The 21,519-nt window shown below is 39.3% G+C and overlaps 1 protein-coding gene across 1 annotated transcript; it reads left to right on the top strand.

Moving 5' to 3' along the window:
- The first annotated feature begins 2,146 nt into the window (after positions 1–2,146).
- Positions 2,147–20,491, top strand: rhot1a (ras homolog family member T1a). The gene is given in 25 exon segments (XM_030140989.1): positions 2,147–2,529; positions 3,841–3,899; positions 4,064–4,145; positions 4,237–4,280; positions 4,372–4,425; positions 4,527–4,579; positions 6,312–6,420; positions 8,716–8,817; positions 8,918–9,016; positions 9,195–9,303; positions 9,433–9,553; positions 9,639–9,723; positions 10,520–10,636; positions 10,638–10,666; positions 10,774–10,874; positions 11,146–11,228; positions 11,230–11,277; positions 11,930–12,013; positions 12,188–12,202; positions 12,204–12,242; positions 12,244–12,312; positions 12,424–12,626; positions 14,328–14,450; positions 18,074–18,217; positions 19,239–20,491. Coding segments are annotated over 25 exon segments (2,127 nt in total). The 5' UTR covers positions 2,147–2,492; the 3' UTR covers positions 19,357–20,491.
- The last annotated feature ends 1,028 nt before the right edge of the window (positions 20,492–21,519 follow it).

Genomic DNA, 21,519 nt, shown 5'->3' with positions numbered 1-21,519 from the left:
AAAAATGTTTGGGAAGGAATGCCTCGGACCAAAAAGAGTTTGTTCGAGGTGCTCTTTGGAAAAAGGGATTCAAAAAGTATTTATCACACTGGAAGAAGAATCCAAGGCACTCTCTTTCAACATTCAAATGCCTTTATTATCATGGCTTGGTCATATCTAGACCTAAAAAACTTCAACGCGTTTCAGCTTCAAGCCTTCATCAGGAAGTCAAACAGGAGCCTGAAAAAGTGTAGGTTCCTATATAGTAGGGTCTAACCAATAGGAACCTGCCAGCTGGGCATGAAGGGAATGGCCGGCAGAGGGTGTCCACATGGAAAAGGCCAGCAGATGGTGTCACTGCAGGTCAAATAGAAATATTTACAAGTATACATGAATAAAAAACAGTGCAAAATTTACATATTAAGATGAAACCAGTGTAAAGTCTTTAAAACAAGAAACAGATAATACATTATAAGAAAACTGAAAAGTCCAACTCTTCATTCAGTCCAGGGGGTACAGTGGCTTGGAGTTTAAAAATCCAGAAAGCTTCCCGTTGGTTTAATGTCTTTTGCCTGTCCCCCTTTCTTAAGGAGGATGGAATGTGGTCGATGCCAATAGCTTGTAGTGTAGATGGGTTGCTGTTGTGGAGTTCCAGGTAGTGTTTTGCTATCGGGTAGTTTGTGTTTCCAGTTCTTATTGCATATTTGTGTTCTGACAGTCTGTCCTGTAAACGTCTTTTTGTCCGGCCGATGTAGAACACTTTGCAGGTCAGACTTCCCAGCCTGCAAATGATGAATGTTGTTTTACAGTTAATAAAATGATTGATTGTGTATTGTTTATGTGATGTAGAGTCCGTGAAAGTTTTGGTCTGTATGACATTTGTACAGTGATTGCAGTGGCCGCATTTGTAGCTCCCTTTAGGTTTCTGACCCAGCCATGATGGAGTGCTAGGTTGGATATGGCTGTGGACCAGTTTGTCCTGCAGTGTAGGACATCTCCTAAAGGTGATGAGTGGAGGCTGTGGAAAAATTCGTCTGAGTTGTTTGTCGCTCTGAATGATGTCCCAGTTTTTATTAATTGTTCTTTTGACTTGGTCCACTTCTGTACTATACATAGTGACAAATACTGTTCTGTTTTGTGTTTGTTTAGGGGGATTCCTTTCCAGTAAGGTGTGTCTGTCCAGATGTTTAGCTCTTGTGTAAGCTTCTTGTAATGTGGCATTCTTGTAGCCCCTTGCCTGAAACCGTGCAAACATCTCCCCTGATTTACTTACAAAATCTGCATCTTGGTCGCACCCTCTGAAACTGGCCATAAGGGATGTTTTCTTTAAGCCATTTGGGATGAAAGCTATTGGCATGTAGAACAGTGTTTCTGTCAGTGGGTTTTCTGAAAATGGATGTGTGTAACATCACTAAATTGTCTTCATAAATAGTGAGGTCCAGAAAATGAATGCTATCTTTACTGTAGTCCAATGACAACTAAATGTTTGGGTTAATGTTATTAAGGAAGCCATGGAAAGCTTTAAGTTCTGCCTCTGACCCTGACCAAAACAAGCGTACATCATCAATGTAACATCCCCACCAGACAATGTGCTTTAAAAAGCTGTTCTTTTCCTGATTAAACAAAATCTTCTTCCCATTTACCTAGGCAGAGTCCTGCATAAGATGGGGAATAGCAAGCACCCATTGCACATCCTTTTGTCTGTCTGAAAACCTTATCCATAAAAATGAATATATTATTGTTCAAAGTCCATTCTGTAAGAGTTAAAAGAAAATCATTAGGTGGCATTTCAGACTCAGGGGTTTTTCAACTAAACCTTTGTGACCGCCAATAAAAAACAAACAGATCTTGACAAGTGTAGTCTGATCGAGTTCAAAGGAGTGGCTTGAAGTTCTGTATATCAAGAAAAATAATTAGGGCTGAAAGGACTAACTGACAATAACATAAATAATCAAAATTAATATGTCTATCGACAGGTCTCTAGTGACGTTATCACTTTTGTATAAAGGAAAGTTATGTAACTCTTGAGTATTTAGTTGTGTGTTTAAACTTTGTCAGACTCTGTAAGTACTATAAGAATGAACATGCAGTACTTTGAGTTGGCGCCAGAGGGCAGCATAATGCGTTTCGTATTTCACATGAAGTTTGTCTTTTTCGGCTTGCTGTAGTTGCCGGGTACTTGAGGTCAGGCATGCTCCTAGAACATCCACTGAGAAATCTTGTGCAAACGCCGAAAAGATTGTAATTTAATATGAAATACAGAAATAGCTCTGCTAATGACTTTTTAGATCTGAGCTGTGAAGTCGTATGCACAGAGGAGCGGCGTAAAAAAGCAAAAAGGACAACGAAACCTGGCCGTCCGTTTTGTCCTACAAAGGCGCCCAGAGTTTGACAGCGGCAGGATTCCAGTGCGCAGGCCTGACGTTAGGTAAAGTGTTGGAGGAGGACGGCATTCAGAGGACTACATGAAACAATAAAGGCTCTCCTCCCGGTGGAAACACGCACACTTAAACATGAGAAAAGACGTGAGGATACTACTTGTGGGGGAACGTAAGTAGCAGTTGTATTTAACCCCAGTCCGATATAATGCTTTAACAGCTAGCATGCTAGTGCTAGCAGTGGATCTAATCATGTAACACCAGCGTTATTGTTTCCATGAGGAAGATGGTTTGTTTCGTAGGTAATTCTGCAAGTTATTAAATCTACACACCGATCGCCCGTATGTTAAGTAAAACACTGATGGGGGTGGTTTTCTTTACTTTGTCACTGGTTTCTTCTTTATTTGGCTTTAAATAATGTTTTTAGGTTTGATTTCTATGATGTTGGTGCTATGCATCATGTCTTTACCCAGATCCAAACTGCCAGTTCCTATGATAAATATAGTAAATATAGCATATAAATGTAAAATATGAATATAATGAGTATAACACATCAGTATTGAAGGACACCTTTAGTTGCAGAGCTGCAGACTTACTTAATATTTTGTAACTGTTTAACAGACTGTTTTACTTGTCTTTATTGACTGACATGTAAAACTAACTGATAACCACTTTTACCTTGTGTTGCCTTATAAAATAGAACTATTTGGCTGCTCACACACACCTGACACTTATTTAGATTTGGTTGCATACACCAGTGTTAAGCAAACAATGCATCATAGGTACTAAACAGGACTGTGGAATAAGGGGGAACTTAATGTCACAGTGTCTTTGCTTCTTTACTGTATTCACCTGGTTTGTTTGTTCTTTTCAAAGCTCATGTGTTGTCAAGGAGGGCTATTTATATTGCAGTTGTGGCCTACATTACCACATTAGGCGTCTTGGCTGTTATAGAGAGGTGCAGCCAAATGCTACGTGCCTACTTCAGTGTTGTGGAGTTCATTAGTGTACAGCTTGTAGGGTTACACTGCAACCCTACGGATACAGTGAAAGACAAGAAGTGCTTAGGAAGTGTAGTAGCAGCGCTGGATGGAGGAGTGGAGTTGCTGGTTTTAGTATTGGTTTCAGGCCTTTTCATGTTTTTCTTGTATGACTAATGCCGATTGGAATTTCTTACTGGTACGCACTACACCAGGTGAGCCACTGAGGCACCTGAAATCTGTTGTTTTCCTCATAAGTCATGTGAAAATACGATTTTGCAATAACGGCGAAAACTTTTGACAACTTTATCATTAGTTAGTGCCCGTTTGAGAACCATAGTGCTCAACTGCAACTTGTCACCCTCTTCAAGTGTGTTATCTTTGTCCTGTGGCTCAACACATAACGCCACCCTCTCAAAGTGAATTTCAGAGGTCACATTATCTGTGAAAGGCATCCCCTACTCAAGATAATAATAACAAATATTTCTCTTGCACCCATGCAGCCAAGGTGGGGAAGACGTCACTGATTATGTCTCTGGTCAGTGAGGAGTTCCCAGATGAGGTTTGTATCACACTTTGCGCTCACATATTCACATATTGAGGTAGGAGAGTGAATACTGTAGATTTAGCTCCTTGCTTTTGTTAAATATTTCTTATCACTAGGCAGCAGTTAAGCATTAATCTCTTGCCCACTGCTTGCTTTTCTTAATATCTGCGATCATTCAGGTTCCCCTACGTGCTGAGGAGATCACCATTCCGGCTGATGTCACTCCAGAGAGGGTGCCCACACACATTGTGGACTACTCGGGTAACCCCCACAGTGTTATTTTCACCCGATTAGTACAGTTCTTATTAAGATTTAAAACACCGCTCTAATGCATCTTATTTTCCTCCTGTAGAAGCAGAACAGTCTGACGAACAGCTGTATCAAGAGATATCCAAGGTCATGTTGATTCTTTGTTTCGTCTATGCGGTCATTCCTGTCCATTATATTTCTTATACTCACAGCAATCTAATATTTTTTCTCTTCAAAGGCAAATGTAATATGCATAGTTTATTCTGTCAACAACAAGAAGTCAATTGAAAAGGTGAGCCTGGTCCCTTTCTGCTTAATCAGTGAAAATGAGTATCAGTTTGTAGTGATTGTTTTTCTGGCTCCGGTGTTTGATGTTGTGCATTTGCCCCCAAGGTGACAAGCCACTGGATTCCCCTCATAAATGACAGAACGGATAAGGATAGCAGGTGTGTTTATGTGTGTGTTGGTCCCGATCCAAAGTCCCACCCCTTTTGGCTACACTCCTCTGTTCTGCATGCTCCTGTGTCAGGTCCAGTGTTGTACAGTGTCCTGTTGCTTTCAGGGATTGAGGAGTAGCTTCGAAATGATCCTCCATATGCAACATTTTCAGATGCAGAATCTAAACAGTGTAGTTGAATAGTTTCCAGAGCGTTTTAGAGCAATGGCAACTTGTGTGGGGAGAGAAGTTGATAAAGGCCTGGCCAAGCAAGTAATGGAGTGAGAAAGGGTTGTGTAGCACTACTAATCATTCCATGTATGTTTTTAAAAATAAATTTAGCAGCAACCATAATAGCTCAAATTGTAGGTCTAAGCAAGTACTTTAACATGCCATTAAAGAATAATAACCAAATATTTAATAAAAACTTGAATTTATCATTGACAAAGTAACGGAGTGAGGAAAAATATACAGCAGTTATTCAAGGTTTGGAAAAAAAATGCCAAAAAGTCCTGTTCCTCAAGGAAAGTGCAAATATTTAGCATACCACACTTTTCTTAATATTTGAGAGTACATTACATTCAAAAATTAAATTGATGTCATTTTTATTTTACTTTTAGAAGGCATTACTTCATGGTAACAGAGTGAGGTGTTTGTTCAGTGTGATGCACCGTAATAATAATCAAAGGTTTTATTAAGATACTGAAAATTATCAGTCTTGGGCCACATATGTTTCATTACTATATTTAATACACATCTTTCTGCAGTTTTTTAGAATAAATTACATTCAAAATCATATTGTATTGATTATTATGCAATATAAGTTTAGACACAGGCATATATTTTGAACATATTTATACACATTGCTATTTACATCTGAATTTATGTTGTATTCATTTACAATCTTTACGTCTTAATTTACACTGTATTCTCATATATTTTCTTATATATTCAGTGTAATTCAGGTACAAATTAAATAAACACAGTTTTAGAAACTAGAGATATGTCTTTCATGCTGAGTAATCCAAAATATTGTTTTACAGAAAAAAGAAATTGACCCTGATGTTCACTTTCACTTGGCCAGGCCCAAATGTTTTATACCGTTGCTAATAAACATGTTAATGTTAAAATCTGGGAATGTTACTTTGAGGTTTTATACAAAAGTACAAGCTTTTTGAAGAAAACTTTACAGTGTTAACAGAACTTTACGTAAATAAAAAGTTTTTTTACACAAGTTGGCAGTACAGTAATTTAGATTTTCTGTGTACAAACTGACAGTCCAGCAAAAAATGTTGGTGTGGTCTTTTCTAAGGACTGGGCTACAATGAAATAGTTGATGTTTAAACAGGCTCTCAGTCTTAGTCAATAGAGGAATCTGTTATGTCTTGTAAAGTTGGTCAGATTTGGTACCATATAATGGTAGTAAGCAGCAGTCTTGGATGTAAGATATATGTGCTACAGTATGATCATGCTGTAACTTTCCAACACGTGGCGTCACAAGATTTTCAATCCAGCTCCTTGTAGCTCAGGTCTAAGGGTCAACTAACAAAGCTGAAGGCAGTCCAAAACTTGGGGTGCTTTAGTTTACATGTATCTACAATGTATTGAATAAGTTTAAGTGCTTGATATATTTAGTAAGGCTTTAATTTTACTTGACATATTCCCTAACAGCAAGTTTCATCAACATCTGTGTGTTATTACAGTGTCATCATGTAGTAATATTGTGACATTGCTGCTTGCAGGGTACCATTAATCCTTGTAGGGAACAAGTCTGACTTGGTAGAACACAGCAGTATGGAGACCATCCTGCCAATCATGAACCAATACCAGGATATTGAGACATGTGTGGAGGTAAGAGATTAATGCAAAGGTATGTGCACTTTTACAAGCACCTTCCAATTCCAGTTTGCGTTTAAACATATCTAGAAATAAACTGGTCCCTTTAGACTTCACACTCTCTCACATGTCAGAGTAAACTTGTTAAACTTCTGTGAGACCTGTTAATTGGTTTGCTTGATTAATCTAATTCGATCATCCACAGAATTTGGCTCTGAAAGTGGCTAAAATTTGCTGTCAGTTCTGAATAATCAACTATTCTAATCATCTAACACATCAATTAACCAGGTGGCTTACAACATTGCTGGACACGTAACACACACATTGCAAGACTTTCAGCTCGCCTTCTGTGTATCTATATCATAATACTGGAACGTCTGAATGTGTGTGTGTGTATGTGTGTATCTCCACGATTCTGACAAATTGACACATTTTACCTGGCCAAACATGCTACCTGTAGTTGAGGAATAGTTCCATCTCCACATTAAATATCTCGGCAAGTTGATAGGACAATATTTTTGGAGATATTAGCATTTTTGGAACTTCTTTATTGTGGACATGGCCTCAGTTTAATGTTTTGTGATTGTTATTAATCAGTCTTTCAAAATCCATTATCACCAGACATGTACTTCAGAGCTTTGAAACCACAGATGAAATATTTCCTCTGTAATGTTCATAGCAGGGGCTGCCACAGTGAGGCAGACCTGTGCTGGGCAGACAGGCCTCTCTCAGGCTGCGGTCCAACTCCTGACTTCACTTACACAGTCATTAATAGAGTTATGTTACTGAACCCAGCACCCTGAGGCCCGAGCCTGCAGTGACAGACTGTGAGTGTGTTGACAGACACAGTCGTCATGGAGGAAGCTGGCCTCTGTGGGCATTACTGCTTAATTTGAATATGCCTCTGTCGCATGAGACGCCTCACATGCCCTCCGTAGCTGGATTAATTACAGGGCTAAAAGAGGGGGATGTGGAGGACGTGAGGGAAGGCACATGCAGTGGGAAAGTAGGCACAGTTTTGGGGGCAGTAGCACAGCCGGGGGGCAAAGTAGATGAAAGACATGTGAACCAGATTCATGAGCCAGCTGTGCTCAACCAGGCCCAGAGTTTGATGTATGTCCTGTGTCTCTGTAGGTTTTACAGAACTTTTCCAGGTTCATATTAACTTAATTTTAGTCGAGTCATTGAAATTTTAGTTGATGATTATGGGATTAACAATTTTATTGTCTTCTCTGTTCTTTTATTCCCCTAATATAATATAGGCCCTACAATAGTTTATTATACACATACACTTATTAGAAAAAAGAAGTGTCATTTACTGGTACTGAACACTGTTGCCAAGTCCACACTAATGCAGATATTTTTGCAAAATGGATATTTTTCTCAACATTTGGGCCTCTCATTCCAACACAAATGGTGTTTTAGGTTGCAAAAGCAGAATTAAAATAAAAATCTGGTTTGTGTGTATCTAGGTGGACAGGGAAAATGATGATGTCACGTCGCCTTTTGCTCATGTCTGTTATGCTTGTAATTATTATGAACACACACCTGAAGCATCAGATCCTGGTGTATAAATCGGTTTATGAGCTGCAGCAGATCGAGGTCAGCACAGATCCTATGGGAGACAGACCAGGCTGGTGTAATTCACATAATATGAAGAATACACTTCAGAAACCTGAATAAACACTTAAGGGAACTTGAGTTTATAACTTATATTGTTGTTGCTCTCACCTTTATGACAGATTAAAGCCTCTGCATCTGCTACATCCAGTATTATCCATGATATTTATGGTTTAAGTTCCACAGAAACAATGCTTTGACCAAGTGTTCGCACCAGTTTGAAGTTGTTTTTGCTTTAGTGGCGTGGAAAGAATTACATGAAAAATGAAATATTCGTACAGATAAAAATCCATGTCAGTGTGGACAGAGCCTGGACAAAATACGTAAAATTGCATTTTCTCTGGTGTTTTGGCTCGTAAAGGAAATTGTATATAATGAAGATTTGATTTAAAGTAAAAGTCCAAAGCCTGTTTGTGATTTGATGACAGATATCAATAGAAGTTAACTACCTCGAGATTAAAGAAAGAGAATGCAACATGATGAGAAAAATATGGATGTAGTCATGAAATGAAAAGATTTCTCTTAGTTTCATCACATTGTTTTCATCAGAGTTGAAAGGAGACAATGTTCACGGTTATGCAAAATGATGTAAGTGTCACAATAATGTAATGCGATAGCCGTGTTCATTATATATGATATTTTGATATAAAGTTGCTCTCAGTCTCATCCACGTGTCCCCTGTTTTCTCAGTGCTCTGCCAAAAACCTGAAGAACATCTCTGAGCTGTTTTATTATGCCCAGAAGGCCGTGCTTCACCCGACAGGGCCCCTGTACTGCCCAGAGGAAAAGGAGGTGAGGCCACTTTAAAAGGTCTTATCCTAACGCAGGCAACCATGATGAAGAGTGATCTCAACCTCTCTGTGTTTTAACGACCATTTATTCTGTTTTACAGCTGAAGCCTTCCTGCATTAAGTCTTTAACCAGAATCTTTAAAGTGTCTGATCTGGACAATGATGGCGTCTTAAACGACAATGAACTCAACTTCTTCCAGGTGATGAACCAGTTTAAACGTTTTTTTTTATTATTTTAAGGTTTCTTCAGCATTTTTCTTATTAAAAGTGTTGAATACTGGTTATTGAGGGCAGATTAGATGTGAAGCAAACATGAAAATTAAGACCTTTTTCTTTGCCAATTATTTATTAAACATCTTTCCTCCAAACAAATTACAGAGAACATGTTTCAATACTCCACTGGCGCCACAGGCCTTAGAGGATGTAAAGAATGTTGTCAAGAGGAACATGTCAGATGGCGTCAAGGACAATGGACTCACACTTAAAGGTCAGACACATGATACTTTTAACACCCTGGTTCTTTATGTATTTAGCAACCCCTTTCTTCTTTTATTCTTGGTGTTATATTTGAGTTTAGTGTCACTGGCTGTTGACCTCACCTGTCTCTTCATCGCAGGCTTCCTGTTCCTCCACACCCTGTTCATACAGCGGGGTCGGCATGAGACCACCTGGACTGTCCTGAGGAGGTTTGGCTATGATGATGACCTGGAGCTCACACAGGAATACCTGTTTCCTCTGTGAGTCGAATTAAACAACATAAGAGCATGTTTTGAGACTATGGTTCAAAGTTTTAAAGTAATGTTTGTGTCCATCCTAATCCAGGCTGAAGATCCCTCCAGACTGCACCACAGAGCTTAACCACAACGCTTACCTCTTCCTTCAGAGTGTCTTTGACAAACATGACAAAGTGAGTGGTCAGATGTTCAGTGATTCTGTTGAGCATATTATTATTATTATTATTATGTTTTTATTGTCATATTTTTGCTTAAAGGAGTGATATTTTGCTTTTGTAAAAATGAAATTATGCATTTTAAAACATTTCTCTGTGGTCTACATAAACTGTAAATGCTATGCTTGGGTCTGAATTCTTCATTAATTAAACTCCACAGGCCCATCGTCAACCTTATTTTTGAGTACTGATACCGGAAAGGTCGTTTTGAGCACCGGCCCTTTAAATGCACATGAGCCACTTCATGCCTCACCCCCTCCAGGTTGTTGGCTGTGCAGCTCTGTCCCGTTCAATGAACAGTCGAACATTTTAGGTAATCGGCTCGAAGTTTGGACATATTTTCAGTCTGGACTACAACCACTGCTGCTGATAACAATTATGGCATAATCAGAGAAATGTTCATCGGAAGTCTTGACCTTATATGTGCAAATGTCGTGACTTAAGTAGCTATAGACGTAACAAATTAAGAAGGAATTAAAACGGTTGTTGAAATCCACTCGATTTTTGCTGAAATGAATATAAAGATAGCTTTACCACACCTGGAGGGTTCAAATTCAAACTTTTTGAACTATTAGGGTCCAAATACACTAATAAATATACCAAAGACTAATAAAGTGGGTTTAGCAAAATATGACCCCTTTAATCAAAAATTGTGAGTTAGTCGGTGATATAATTTAAGCATCACATTAAGGTATGTGATGCAGGAATATAAATAATGAACTGTGTGTCTAAATGTGGACTCGACCTGATGCAGGACAGAGATTGTGCACTGTCACCAGAAGAGGTCAAGGACTTGTTCAAAGTCTTTCCCTACATGCCCTGGGGTCCGGACGTCAACAACACAGTCTGCACTAACGATCAGGGATGGATCAACGTATCAGGGGTACCTCTCCCAGTGGACGTGAGTGTGACACGTCTGCTACAAGCACAGTCATTTATTTTAGGTTTAGACTACGTGTGTACTTTCATAGAACCTCTGTAATCATGCTGTCTTGTGTCCTGTGGCAGGTTAACAACATATCTAGATGTACAGCGTAGTCTGGAGTATTTAGGTTACCTCGGCTACTCGATCATCTGCGAACAAGAGTCCCAAGCAGCTGCCATTACAGGTAGAGGAATTCATTTCTGCCTTCAGCTGTTGTTTTGGTGTTTTGGTCTCACCAACCCTGATGATGGTTAATTAACTAAATCTAAAGCTGTACTTGTGTTATTCTGTTTTATTATTTGCACTTCATTGTATATTTTTATATTTATATTCTTTAAAAGGCTTTTAGGTTTGGTTTTAATGAAAATGACAAAGAAGTGAATATTACTGCATGTTACTATTAATCATATATATTTTTTTCCATGGAAAAAACATGCACTTTCTCCTCTTTTTAGTAACACGTAACAAGCGCATTGACCTGCAGAAGAAACAAACCCAGCGCAGTGTCTTCCGCTGTAATGTCTTGGGGGCTCGAGGCAGTGGGGAAGAGTGGGTTCCTCCAGGCCTTCCTGGGCAGGAACCTTCAGGTCAGTGGAAAGTGGAAAGATTGTTTGTCAACTTAATTTTGTGTTTTTAGCTTCATTAATTTTTAATCTTGGGTAGATATGCAACTAGCATATCTGCTGATCTTCATTTTGTTTAGGGAACATGACTTTAACCAAACATGATACCTTTTTTTTGTTATGTGTTTGTGTCTGTCATCTGTCCATGTTATCCATCATTCAGTTTGTCAGTGTACCATTTCCCCCCCAATTTTCCCAGTAAACTACTTAGACAGATGTGACAGTACAGATATTATAGATTTACAGTTAAATAGTAAGAATAATAATAAGAAGCATATGGTTTTTTCATTAGTTATTGAGTGCTTTGTAGGTGATGAGAACATCTACAAGTGGAAGTAGCAAAACATCATGTTAACTGGTATCATAAGAAATCTGAATTAGGAATTTGGGGGAAGCGCAGAGATGCCTAAAAATAAACTTTTTTTTTTTTTTTTAACTTATCTGTGAAGGTCAAATCAGAGTCTACATCTTGAGGTTCATTTGACCTGGCTTTGACCAGAGATGACAAACTAATCTGCAGGTTTCTTAAACTCTGTTATATTCAAGGTGCAATGCTAACATGTGAGCTGTCCCATAGGTTGTTTGTTCCTGATGTTTATTTGTTCCTTTAACACAGCAACAGAGGCGGATTAGGGAAGACCACAAGTCCTTCTATGCCATTAGCACGACCTACGTTTATGGTCAGGAGAAGTACCTGCTGGTAAGGATTGATTATTTCAATCATTTTATCTTTGGCGTTGGATTACTGTTCCTAATCTGAGTGAATATCAGTGTGGGTACATGTCACAATGTTAAATCTTTTATCTGCACACATCTTTATCTGCTCTTTTATCTATTTCTATCTTTGTTCTCTGTCTTGTCAACTCACTATAAGCTCCACGAGGTGATGCCAGGATTTCGACTTCCTCTCGGAGGCGGACCTCGCCTGTGGATGTTGTTTGCCTTGTGTATGATGTCAACAATCCACGTTCCTTTGAATACGCCGCCAAAGTGTACAAGGTGTGTACACCTCAGTGTGTTCCTCTTGTTTTTTTCCAGGAAGAAACCAATGCTTTCAGTGCTTTGTACAGTTTAATGACTCTTTACTCTAACTGGATGTGTTCATTGCAGCAATACTTCATAGACAGCAAGACGCCATGTGTGGTTATTGCCGCCAAGTCAGACCTGCACGAAGTACGGCAGCACTACAGCCTCTCGCCACATGAGTTCTGCCGTAAACACAAGCTCCACCCACCTCAGCCGTTCACATGCAACACAACCGAAGCACCCAGCAAAGACATCTACACTAGACTCACCACCATGGCCATGTATCCGTGAGTATTAAACATTTTGTGTTGTCATCAAGTTTAACCTTAACAGCCTAGATCGACTGTTATTCTTGTCCGTTCCTATTTGTTTTGCATGTATATATATATATATATATAATAAACCTTAGTCAGTTGATTTGCAAGTTGGCTGTGTAGTTATGCACGTCTTTAATGCCTTGAGGTCAATTGACTTGTTTGGGGTGTTTAAAGTCCTCAAGATCTTTGATCCATGTAGATTAATCCATGTGGATCACCAGCTAAATCCCATTTTAACAGGACTGAAATCCAATTGTGTACATTCAAAGCTGCACTTTAGCACAAGAGTCTTACGTAACAACGTACTATTTTAAATATGATGCTCAGTGAGATAAATGATTGTCTCTGAAATACGCTTCTGTGTCTGTTGTTTGGGTGCTTTTTAAATATTACATTTTGGTTTTTGTAATGACTGTAATTATGGTTGTTTTGGCCACCTTTTTTTTTGCTGTTTCTATTCTTTTAATTTTTTTCCACCTCTGTAGTTTGTTGTACTAAATTTATTTTAAGCGTCACAAGTTAATTTTAAATGTTTGCTTGTCTATAATTTATAACTTTTATTGAAGTATGAGTCTGGGATTTGGTGGTTATTGGCAAACACTGCACATATTTTTTTCCACTTAATGTCTTTTTGTCTCACATAATCTTTGATGGAGTCAATTGGTTAACACTTTCAGTGCCATGGGCCGATTAAATCGGCTTTACGAAAACACCTGTAAAGTGCCACGGCCGATCAGATCAGCTTTGGGAGACACGCCATATTTGTGTACAAACAAACCATCCACCCCCATTTCTTTCTCACATTTCGATGACGTTCTTTCTGTGTCCCCCTTTTGAGACCAAGCAGACGGAATTTGAGGTCACGCGACCGAATAATATTTTTATATCTTGTTAATGTTTCTTATTCTCCGGTGTTTCATCAGAGGGGAGCCCTCCATGCCGGGGGGCGGCTGTGGACTCCAGGGCTGTGGCGCCTTCTCTCATTGGGTCCGCTCCTTTCTGGTGGGTGGGGGTCCCAGTTGGCCCTCTCCCACTAGTTGGGATGCGGGGCTGTGTTGCTGGTGCCTGGTCGCCGGGGTCGCGGCTGCATCCTGGTGCGGATGGCTCCCTGAGACAGCGCCTCCTAAACTGATGTTTTACTTTTACTTGACATTTTTGTTCTGGTCTACCCGTGCTCAGTCAGTCTTCTTAAGTATGTGTGAGCTTGTGGGTTTGCAATGTATATGTGTGTGTGCGGGTGAGTGGTGGGTGTGGGTGGGGGGCGGTACTGATTTTTAAACTGATATGTAAAGCACTTTGTGCTACAGTTTTTAATGTATGAAAAGTGCTATATAAATAAAGATTATTATTATTATTATTATTATAAATTATGCAAATTACGATCAATAATGAATCGGCTGCGTCCGGTGCGTTTTGGATCTAATCAGCAATCGGTCGGATGTTACCGAGCGGTTTCCTGCAGGATTCTTCAAATATTATAAAAACGACGCGAAATACTGAAAAACGGCCAAATTCTGTGGCACTTTTAAGGCTTATTATCCCCTTAACTGTCTGGCACTTAAAGAGTTAAACAACGCTGACGTGTTAATTGACCTTTTTATGTCTCTGTTTGGTGAGTGTGTTGTCTTTGTAATGTGGTGAATACACACATTTTTGTGTGTCTTTTCGCAGTCATACCCGTCTCCGCTGCATGTGTGCCTGCAACAGGTGCACCTATTGCCTGTGTCAGAACCTCCTCAAGTTGGAGCTGCTGCGCAGCATTAAGGCCCAGCTCCGCAGGGTCGTTTTCAACAGGTTCATACATAGAATAAGTTCTAGTGTTTAACATAGATTCAGTCCTCCTTCTTTGCCTCCTTCCCTTTGTTTGGACTTCCGGGTGGTCACAGAGGGACTCTGTTTCACCCAAGCTCTCTAACACTGGTGATGATGATGGCTCCTCTTCCTCCCTTTAGTGCTCACTGGTGGTCAGGGTTACAGTGCACCTCCACTGCAGGAAAAAGGGAATATTAACTAATAAAAGTGAGGCTTGGCTCCAAAACTAAATTATGCTCAAATCAACTTGTTCTTATTATATGAAATCATTTGTATCCTTTCATAATTTTCTTTTGGAAATGATGTGTTTGCCTTCTCCTGTTCGAAATACAGCTAGGTCATCTGCTTTAGGATGTTCTGTCCTGTTGGTAAAGAAGAACAGAACATATTTATGTGCAGCACTCACTCAGCCTTTCAGCAACATGGATACTAGTCAGGAAAAACAGTTTTTTTTGTTACAGATGCAGCACATGTTTCTTCTGTGACAGCCCCTGTCCATCATGTATAGCAATATATAGTCTTAGTAAGTTCAGTAAGGGCAGAGAAAACATGTTTTTATTTTGTTCTACATGTAACAACACTGCACTACACCGTAAATTCACACATCCACACTTACACTACTGATGCTACTGACTAACTCACACCACTCCTTTAAGTATTTGTATGTTATTTCAGTCTAGTTAATAAATGCAAATTTCGGTGGCATTCATGTGGTGTGTTTCTTTGCCGCTTTTGTCAAGGCCTTTAGTGGGTTGTGACACTCCACACTGGAATTAGAAGTGAACAGAGTTTTCTCTGTAGATATATTGTCATATTCCATCAGTCATGTTAGGTGTCTTGGTCTCTGCTCCAGCTCCAGCCGCCCTGCCAGCTCTCTGTACACTCTGACACAGCGAAGTGTGACCGTGCTGTGCCAGCTAACACCCAGACTGTTTGCCAGGGAGGTAACAGTGTGTCAGGATTTGTGTGGAAAAAGGAATGACTGCATTCGCTCAGAAGGTTCTCACAAAGGCCTAATACTGCTGTGATTTATTCAAACCGTGCATCAATTTGAGGACTTACAAAATAATTCAAGTGTGCAAAACTAAAGCATGTTTTCCTGTTCTGACACATTTCGTTCTATGAATGAATTGCTGATTCTTTCATATCGACCTATGACTCCCCCCTTGTGTCCTGCAGTGGATTTGCATACTGTAAATCTGACTAACTAGCTTCTATGTGCAAAAGAAATGAGACACTGCCATTCCTTAGGTTTGTGCTTGAGTCAAACTGAAAACCTCATTGAATCTGCATGTTTGGCATGGGATTTCCTCTCAGTTTGTTTATAGCAAACTTAATCAATTATCAAACAATGCTTGATTGATTATGTGTGATGTTTTCAGTATTGTCTTCATTTCTATGTTTGCTCTGTCGTCCACACCTACAGGAGACACTTTAGCGTCCAAGTGCCTATCCCTCTTTGAAAACCTCTTTAGTTCTCCTGGGGTCTAAACTTACACTTTTAATCAGACTAATAATAAATTAAACATGTTTTTCTTTTGATGATTAATTTTGATTGTTCTGTTCATTGTACCAATCATTGTTATTTCATTCTGTTTTTTCCTATCTTGTATTTCCTGTCTTTGTGTTTTTTTCGTTCCGATCTATAGGTGTTCATACCCACGTTTTTGGCTGCCTCTCTTCCTCTTCCTCTTGCATGTGTTCACCCTATGCTAATGTGCCTGCTGCTATGTCGCATGCCTCACCTCCTCTTCATCGCTCTTTACAGACCAGAGCCATGTCTTGGTCCTCAGGAGCATATCTCCATCTACTGACAGTGGGGAATGTGCTTTTTATCTCAGTTAGAAACTGTAAAGAGAGCTTGGTGTGTTGAGATTTACTCAGCTCAGTTTGGGAATTAAAGGGCTTTTATGGTGATGGATTTGGCAGCGTTATGTTTATGGTTTAGATTAGTGGCTGGACTGCAGGACCTGTGGGTGGACAGATGCAGACTCAGCTGAGCTATACAGTGTCGTATAGTGTTGTACTCGGTACTAACATTTCACATTGATGCCTTTTAATCTCTAAGAGTTGTCATTACTAATAATAGCATGGCACTAGCCAACACACCACACTGGAAGCCATTATCACTGTAGTATATTATGTTTAGCAGTTATCCTCCATTACATGAAATACTGAAATGACTAAAGACACAGATTTAGAAGCAACAATAGGTCAGTAGTAAAAAGCCAGCTGTTAAAGGTTTAGGGTTTGATGAAAATAATTAAGCAGGCGCTGTTTGTTGTTTTTTTTTCTTTTTTCATGTCAAGACAACTGAGGATCTAATTTCAAATGTAAAGCCAGTCTAGAGTCACCAAAACAAAGACCAGTAATTAGATAATGTTTTGATGTGTAAGATTTCAGAGGATCGAATTACAGACATTATTTAGGTTTTTATTAGTGTATAGTCACCTGTAAATAAGAATCCCATTTTAGTTAACTTACAATGAAGCATTTACATTACAATGGACTAGAGTTAACTTCTCCTTAACTGAAATGACCAGAGATATCAGGAGAGAGTTTTGTTTTCATATTTTAGAGCAGTGAAGGCGCCTCACCTTATAAGGGAGAGTGAGGCAGCGTCACTACTTCATGTTACTAAATATTACACACTGACCATTTAATGTCTTTAAATGAGACTTGTAGATGCTTGGTGGGGATGTGACATTTGCAGCTCCCAGCACAAAACAGACCAACATAAACTTTACATAAACACAAGCATGCACAAGTCCACTATAGTGAACCTTTAATTAGAGATTTGACAAGTGACACATTATGTATCAACAATGCAGACTATGATTGTGTCATAAACATATTCTTGTGTAATTTATCTGAAACAAAGTGGTTAAAATTAAAGTGAAAGGATACAAACCAATTGCGCAACATTTTCAAAGAGATTTTCAAGAAAACAACTGTTGATACTAATTTTACCTGACAGAAATTACCCAAAATTCGTAGTATTCACATCTGGCTGCCATGTGGTGTGTATTGGTGTGTATTGGCTGTATGTGTGTAGTGTCTGTCCTTAATGTATTGTTTCTTAGAAGTCTGATGTGGTATTTGATCAGGTGTGGTTGTGGTCAGTGGTTGGAACTTTATTTAGGTTTGGGTGAAAGTAGAACTTAATGCAAGGTAGAGCTGGGTCATAATCATCATCTGTTATAATTATTATTATTAATATCATTATTATCACACTTTCAAAAAGTAGCTCTGCCTTTAACATTTGAATGTCAAATGGTTTAATTTTACATTACATCACATATTTTTTATAAGACACTGCTTTATCAAAAACTCCAACTCAAAACCAAATGGACAATATTCTTACTTGAGTTTAGCTGATTTATTTATTTTTTTGTGTAGTTCAAATGTAATCAGACTTCCATAGGTCATTTCAACAGCTAAATCATTTCACTATATAAAAACAATTAAGGGCTGTTGACTTCCTACATGGCACGTGGCTGTTTGTAATTTACCCATTAAATCCAGCTCTACCTGTTGAGTATTGACTATGTGTGATGACTTCCCGGGCCACTGTGACGGGGTGTGTGTATGTGTGTGTGTGGAAGGGTGCTGGGCTGGGTGGAGGCTGTGGGAGGCTGCCTGCTGTCAGAGGAGGATGTCAGCCTGAGGCAGCAGGTTTCAGCAGTCCCCAACGTGGAGGGGTCCATCTATATGGAGGCCTCTGCCGAGCAGCTTATCCCTCAGCAAAGGTAAAGGCCGAAGCCACATCCACGAGAAGGATGTATGTATTTATACGAGTGGCTGGACGGGCAAGTATGGGTTATTATAACCACCAAGGATTTGTGTGTTTGAAGTGTTGAAAGTTGAAGTCGGGTCTCTCTTTTACCGGAGAAGGAGCTTGAATGAGCTGAATGAAAGTTGCTGGTTTCTCTGCTGATTCTGGATCAGTATTAGCCGCTCATTTAGAAGATTTGGTGAAGCTTCATATCCACATCAAACACTTTCTCACTCGCTCTACTTTGCTTTCTTTGTATTTTTCATGAAGTTGCCTCCTGTTCATAGTTTCCCAAGTGTTTATTTTCTGACAGATTGACTGGATTCGTCTTTATCCCTGTGGTTTATCCCTAGTGACATTATCCATTTTGTATTTGGATCTTGAACCTCCCTGTGCTATTTTAGCAGCTGCTTTATTAGTTTTTCGCCCACTGGCTCAGCTGTTTTACTCCTGTTCCTTAAACCAACACAAATGTCAAGAGAAAGCATGTGTTCCTGTTTCAAACTGGCATCACAAAACCTGTATTATCGCTCCTGATTAGGAAGTCTCCTCTCAACAGAGCACATGACTTCATCTGCCATTTGGTCACTCACCCTTCTGTGGATGTACCAGTGGAGAATACTGTCCCTAGGGGCTGGGCAACATATCGCAAATCCATTTGACTCATTGAGTTTCTGTTTCTGACAATGTGGTACAAGGCCTAAATCATGGAATGAGGATTACTGCTCCCTCTGTAGAACCTGTTTGTTGGAATATATTCATTATAAATATGTTTTCCAATCATTAGTTGTACAATATTAAAGTTTAAAGTAGTTTGAATCATGTTTTTGTAGACAGAAAAAATCTTAAATTGTACTTTGCACAGATGTCATTTTCTGGTGATATTGCCCAGCCCATCTGTGCTTATCCCCTGTGCTTATCCTGTGAAGTGCAGCTCCCTACATTAATCCCCTCATCCAACCTATGTGTCTTTCTTCCTCTAACTTGTCTTGCAGGCACATGGCTCAGGCGGACCTTAAGAACTCCACCTTCTGGCTGAGGGCTAGCGTCGGCGCCACAGTGTTCGCCGTGCTGGGCTTCGCCATGTACAGAGCACTTCTTAAACAGCGGTGATCAGACAGCACGAGACGCCTCCTCCACCCCATCCCTCTGTTGACTCTGCCCCTTGCCTCCTACCTGAAAGACTCAAAAAAAAAAAAAAAAAAAAAAAGACTGGCTGACCAATCGAACAATGAACCAAACTCAGCCCAAACTGCACCTCATCCTCCTTCCCGACGCATTATGAACAAGAAACAAATAAGCCAAGTTATAGATACATTTTATATGCATTTAAACTGGAGTGTATTCCTTTTGTAGTTTATGTTGAGGGAAAAAGGTCAATTACTTTTGATAATTCACTAGCCCATCAGTCAGTTTGTAAATGCTGACATTCTGTGGTCTATTGGTGTAGTGTAGCTCAGATCACACACCGCTAGACACTGGATGTTTTCAGCTGATGGTTGTATTCCTGTCATTTTTCTCCTTTTTTTCCCCTCAGGTCAGTATTATTAGTTAATGGTTGGAGAGCAGAGACAAGCAGCCATACACAGAAACACCACAAAGGGACTGCTGTGTGTTAATAGATGTGTATATGCAGTATATTACTATGTATTCCTCAATGATTTTAGGACTGGGCAGCACCATGAGCTGGAAGGAGAGCTCCCTGTATAGCTCTTCACACCTCACCCACAGCAGGTGGAAGGGAAAACAATGCTACATCTAACACTAGAAAGGTCATGGATGTCAAGAACTTGTTTATTTCGTGTGTTAATTTATTAACCGTTTTGTTTGTTTTCTTGTCTGTTTTAAGCAGTGATCGCTGCACCATGTGAAACAGACAGAGGGATTTACATTTTCATGTATTTTTGTATTTAGTATCAAAGCTGTGTTCATGGTCTATGACGACTGTCCGCTTTGGTTTTTATTTTTCTGATTTTTCGATAGAGCTTTGTCCCTTATTCTATATTTTTATGACATTAGAGCCACTATAGAGCAAGAGATTACGCAATTAACAGCAGCAACTCCGTGCACCTCTCCCACCTTAAAACTGTCAGTACTGTTTCTTCTCATTCTTTTTTCCAACATTTTCAATAAAGAATTGTATGATCTGGCACAGCCACATGTGTGTTATTGGGTCAGGTGATGGCTATTTAATAGCAACAAAGAAAATATTGTTTTAAATAACTCTAATAAATAATATTTACACCCATTGATGTTACTGTGTATGAGTGTCCTTCAGTGGAGGAATGCAAGTATGTACATGTACTGTAGTTAGTATTTCCACCTTGTGCTGTCTTGTATTTCCCAGTTGGGGTCAGGACATAAAATGAAGTGCATCTGTAAAGTATTTGCAGTGCTGCACCCTTTTTTTTTTTTTTCTAATGTTTTCTTATGTTACAGACTTATTCCAAAGTAGATTCAATTCATGTTTTACCCCCTGATTCTATACACAATATTTCATAAAGACAAAGTGACAAATTTAATTCTAAACTTTTGCAAATTTATTAAAAATAGAGGGAAAAGTATTCACAGCGTTTGCCATGGCACTCAAAATGGAGCTTGGGTTCATCTTGTTTCCACTCATCTTGCTTCAGATGTTTCCACCTGTCTAATTCAGTTGATTGGATAGGATTTGGAAAAGCACATGCCTGTCTGTATTAGGTCTGATAGGTGACATTACATGTCAGAGCACAAACTAAGTCATGGAGTCAAAGGAATTTTTCTGTCGACCTTAGAGACAGGATTATATTGAAACCACATCACTTGGCTCATCAGGCTATGGGGATGTTTTTAATAGCAGGACCTGGGAGACTAGTCAGAGATGAGGGAAAGATGAATGCAGTGATGTACAGAGACATCCTGGACAATAACCTGCTCTGGACTTCAGACTGGGCTTAAGATTCATATATTTCAACAGGACAACTATCCTAAACACACAAGTCAAGATAACAAAGTCAGTGTCCTTGAGTGGCCCAGACCTGGACCCCATGGAACATCTGTGGACAGATCTGAAAATATCTGCACAGATGATCCCCATCTACCCTGATGAAGAATGAGAGAAACTGCCCAAAAATAAGAGTAATTACTGCCAAAGGTGCGTCAACAAAGTATTGAGCAAAAGTTTTGAACTTTCTTTCACTTTATCATTTTGAAGTATTGTGTGAAAATTTTGATACAAAAATCAATTTAGTCTATTTTGGAATAAGGCCGTAACACAAAGTGGGAAAAGAAAGTGCA

The sequence above is a fragment of the Sphaeramia orbicularis genome, chromosome 8 (assembly GCF_902148855.1).
Source record: "Sphaeramia orbicularis chromosome 8, fSphaOr1.1, whole genome shotgun sequence".
Lineage (NCBI taxonomy): Eukaryota > Metazoa > Chordata > Actinopteri > Kurtiformes > Apogonidae > Sphaeramia > Sphaeramia orbicularis.
This window is presented reverse-complemented; position numbering and strand designations above follow the sequence as displayed.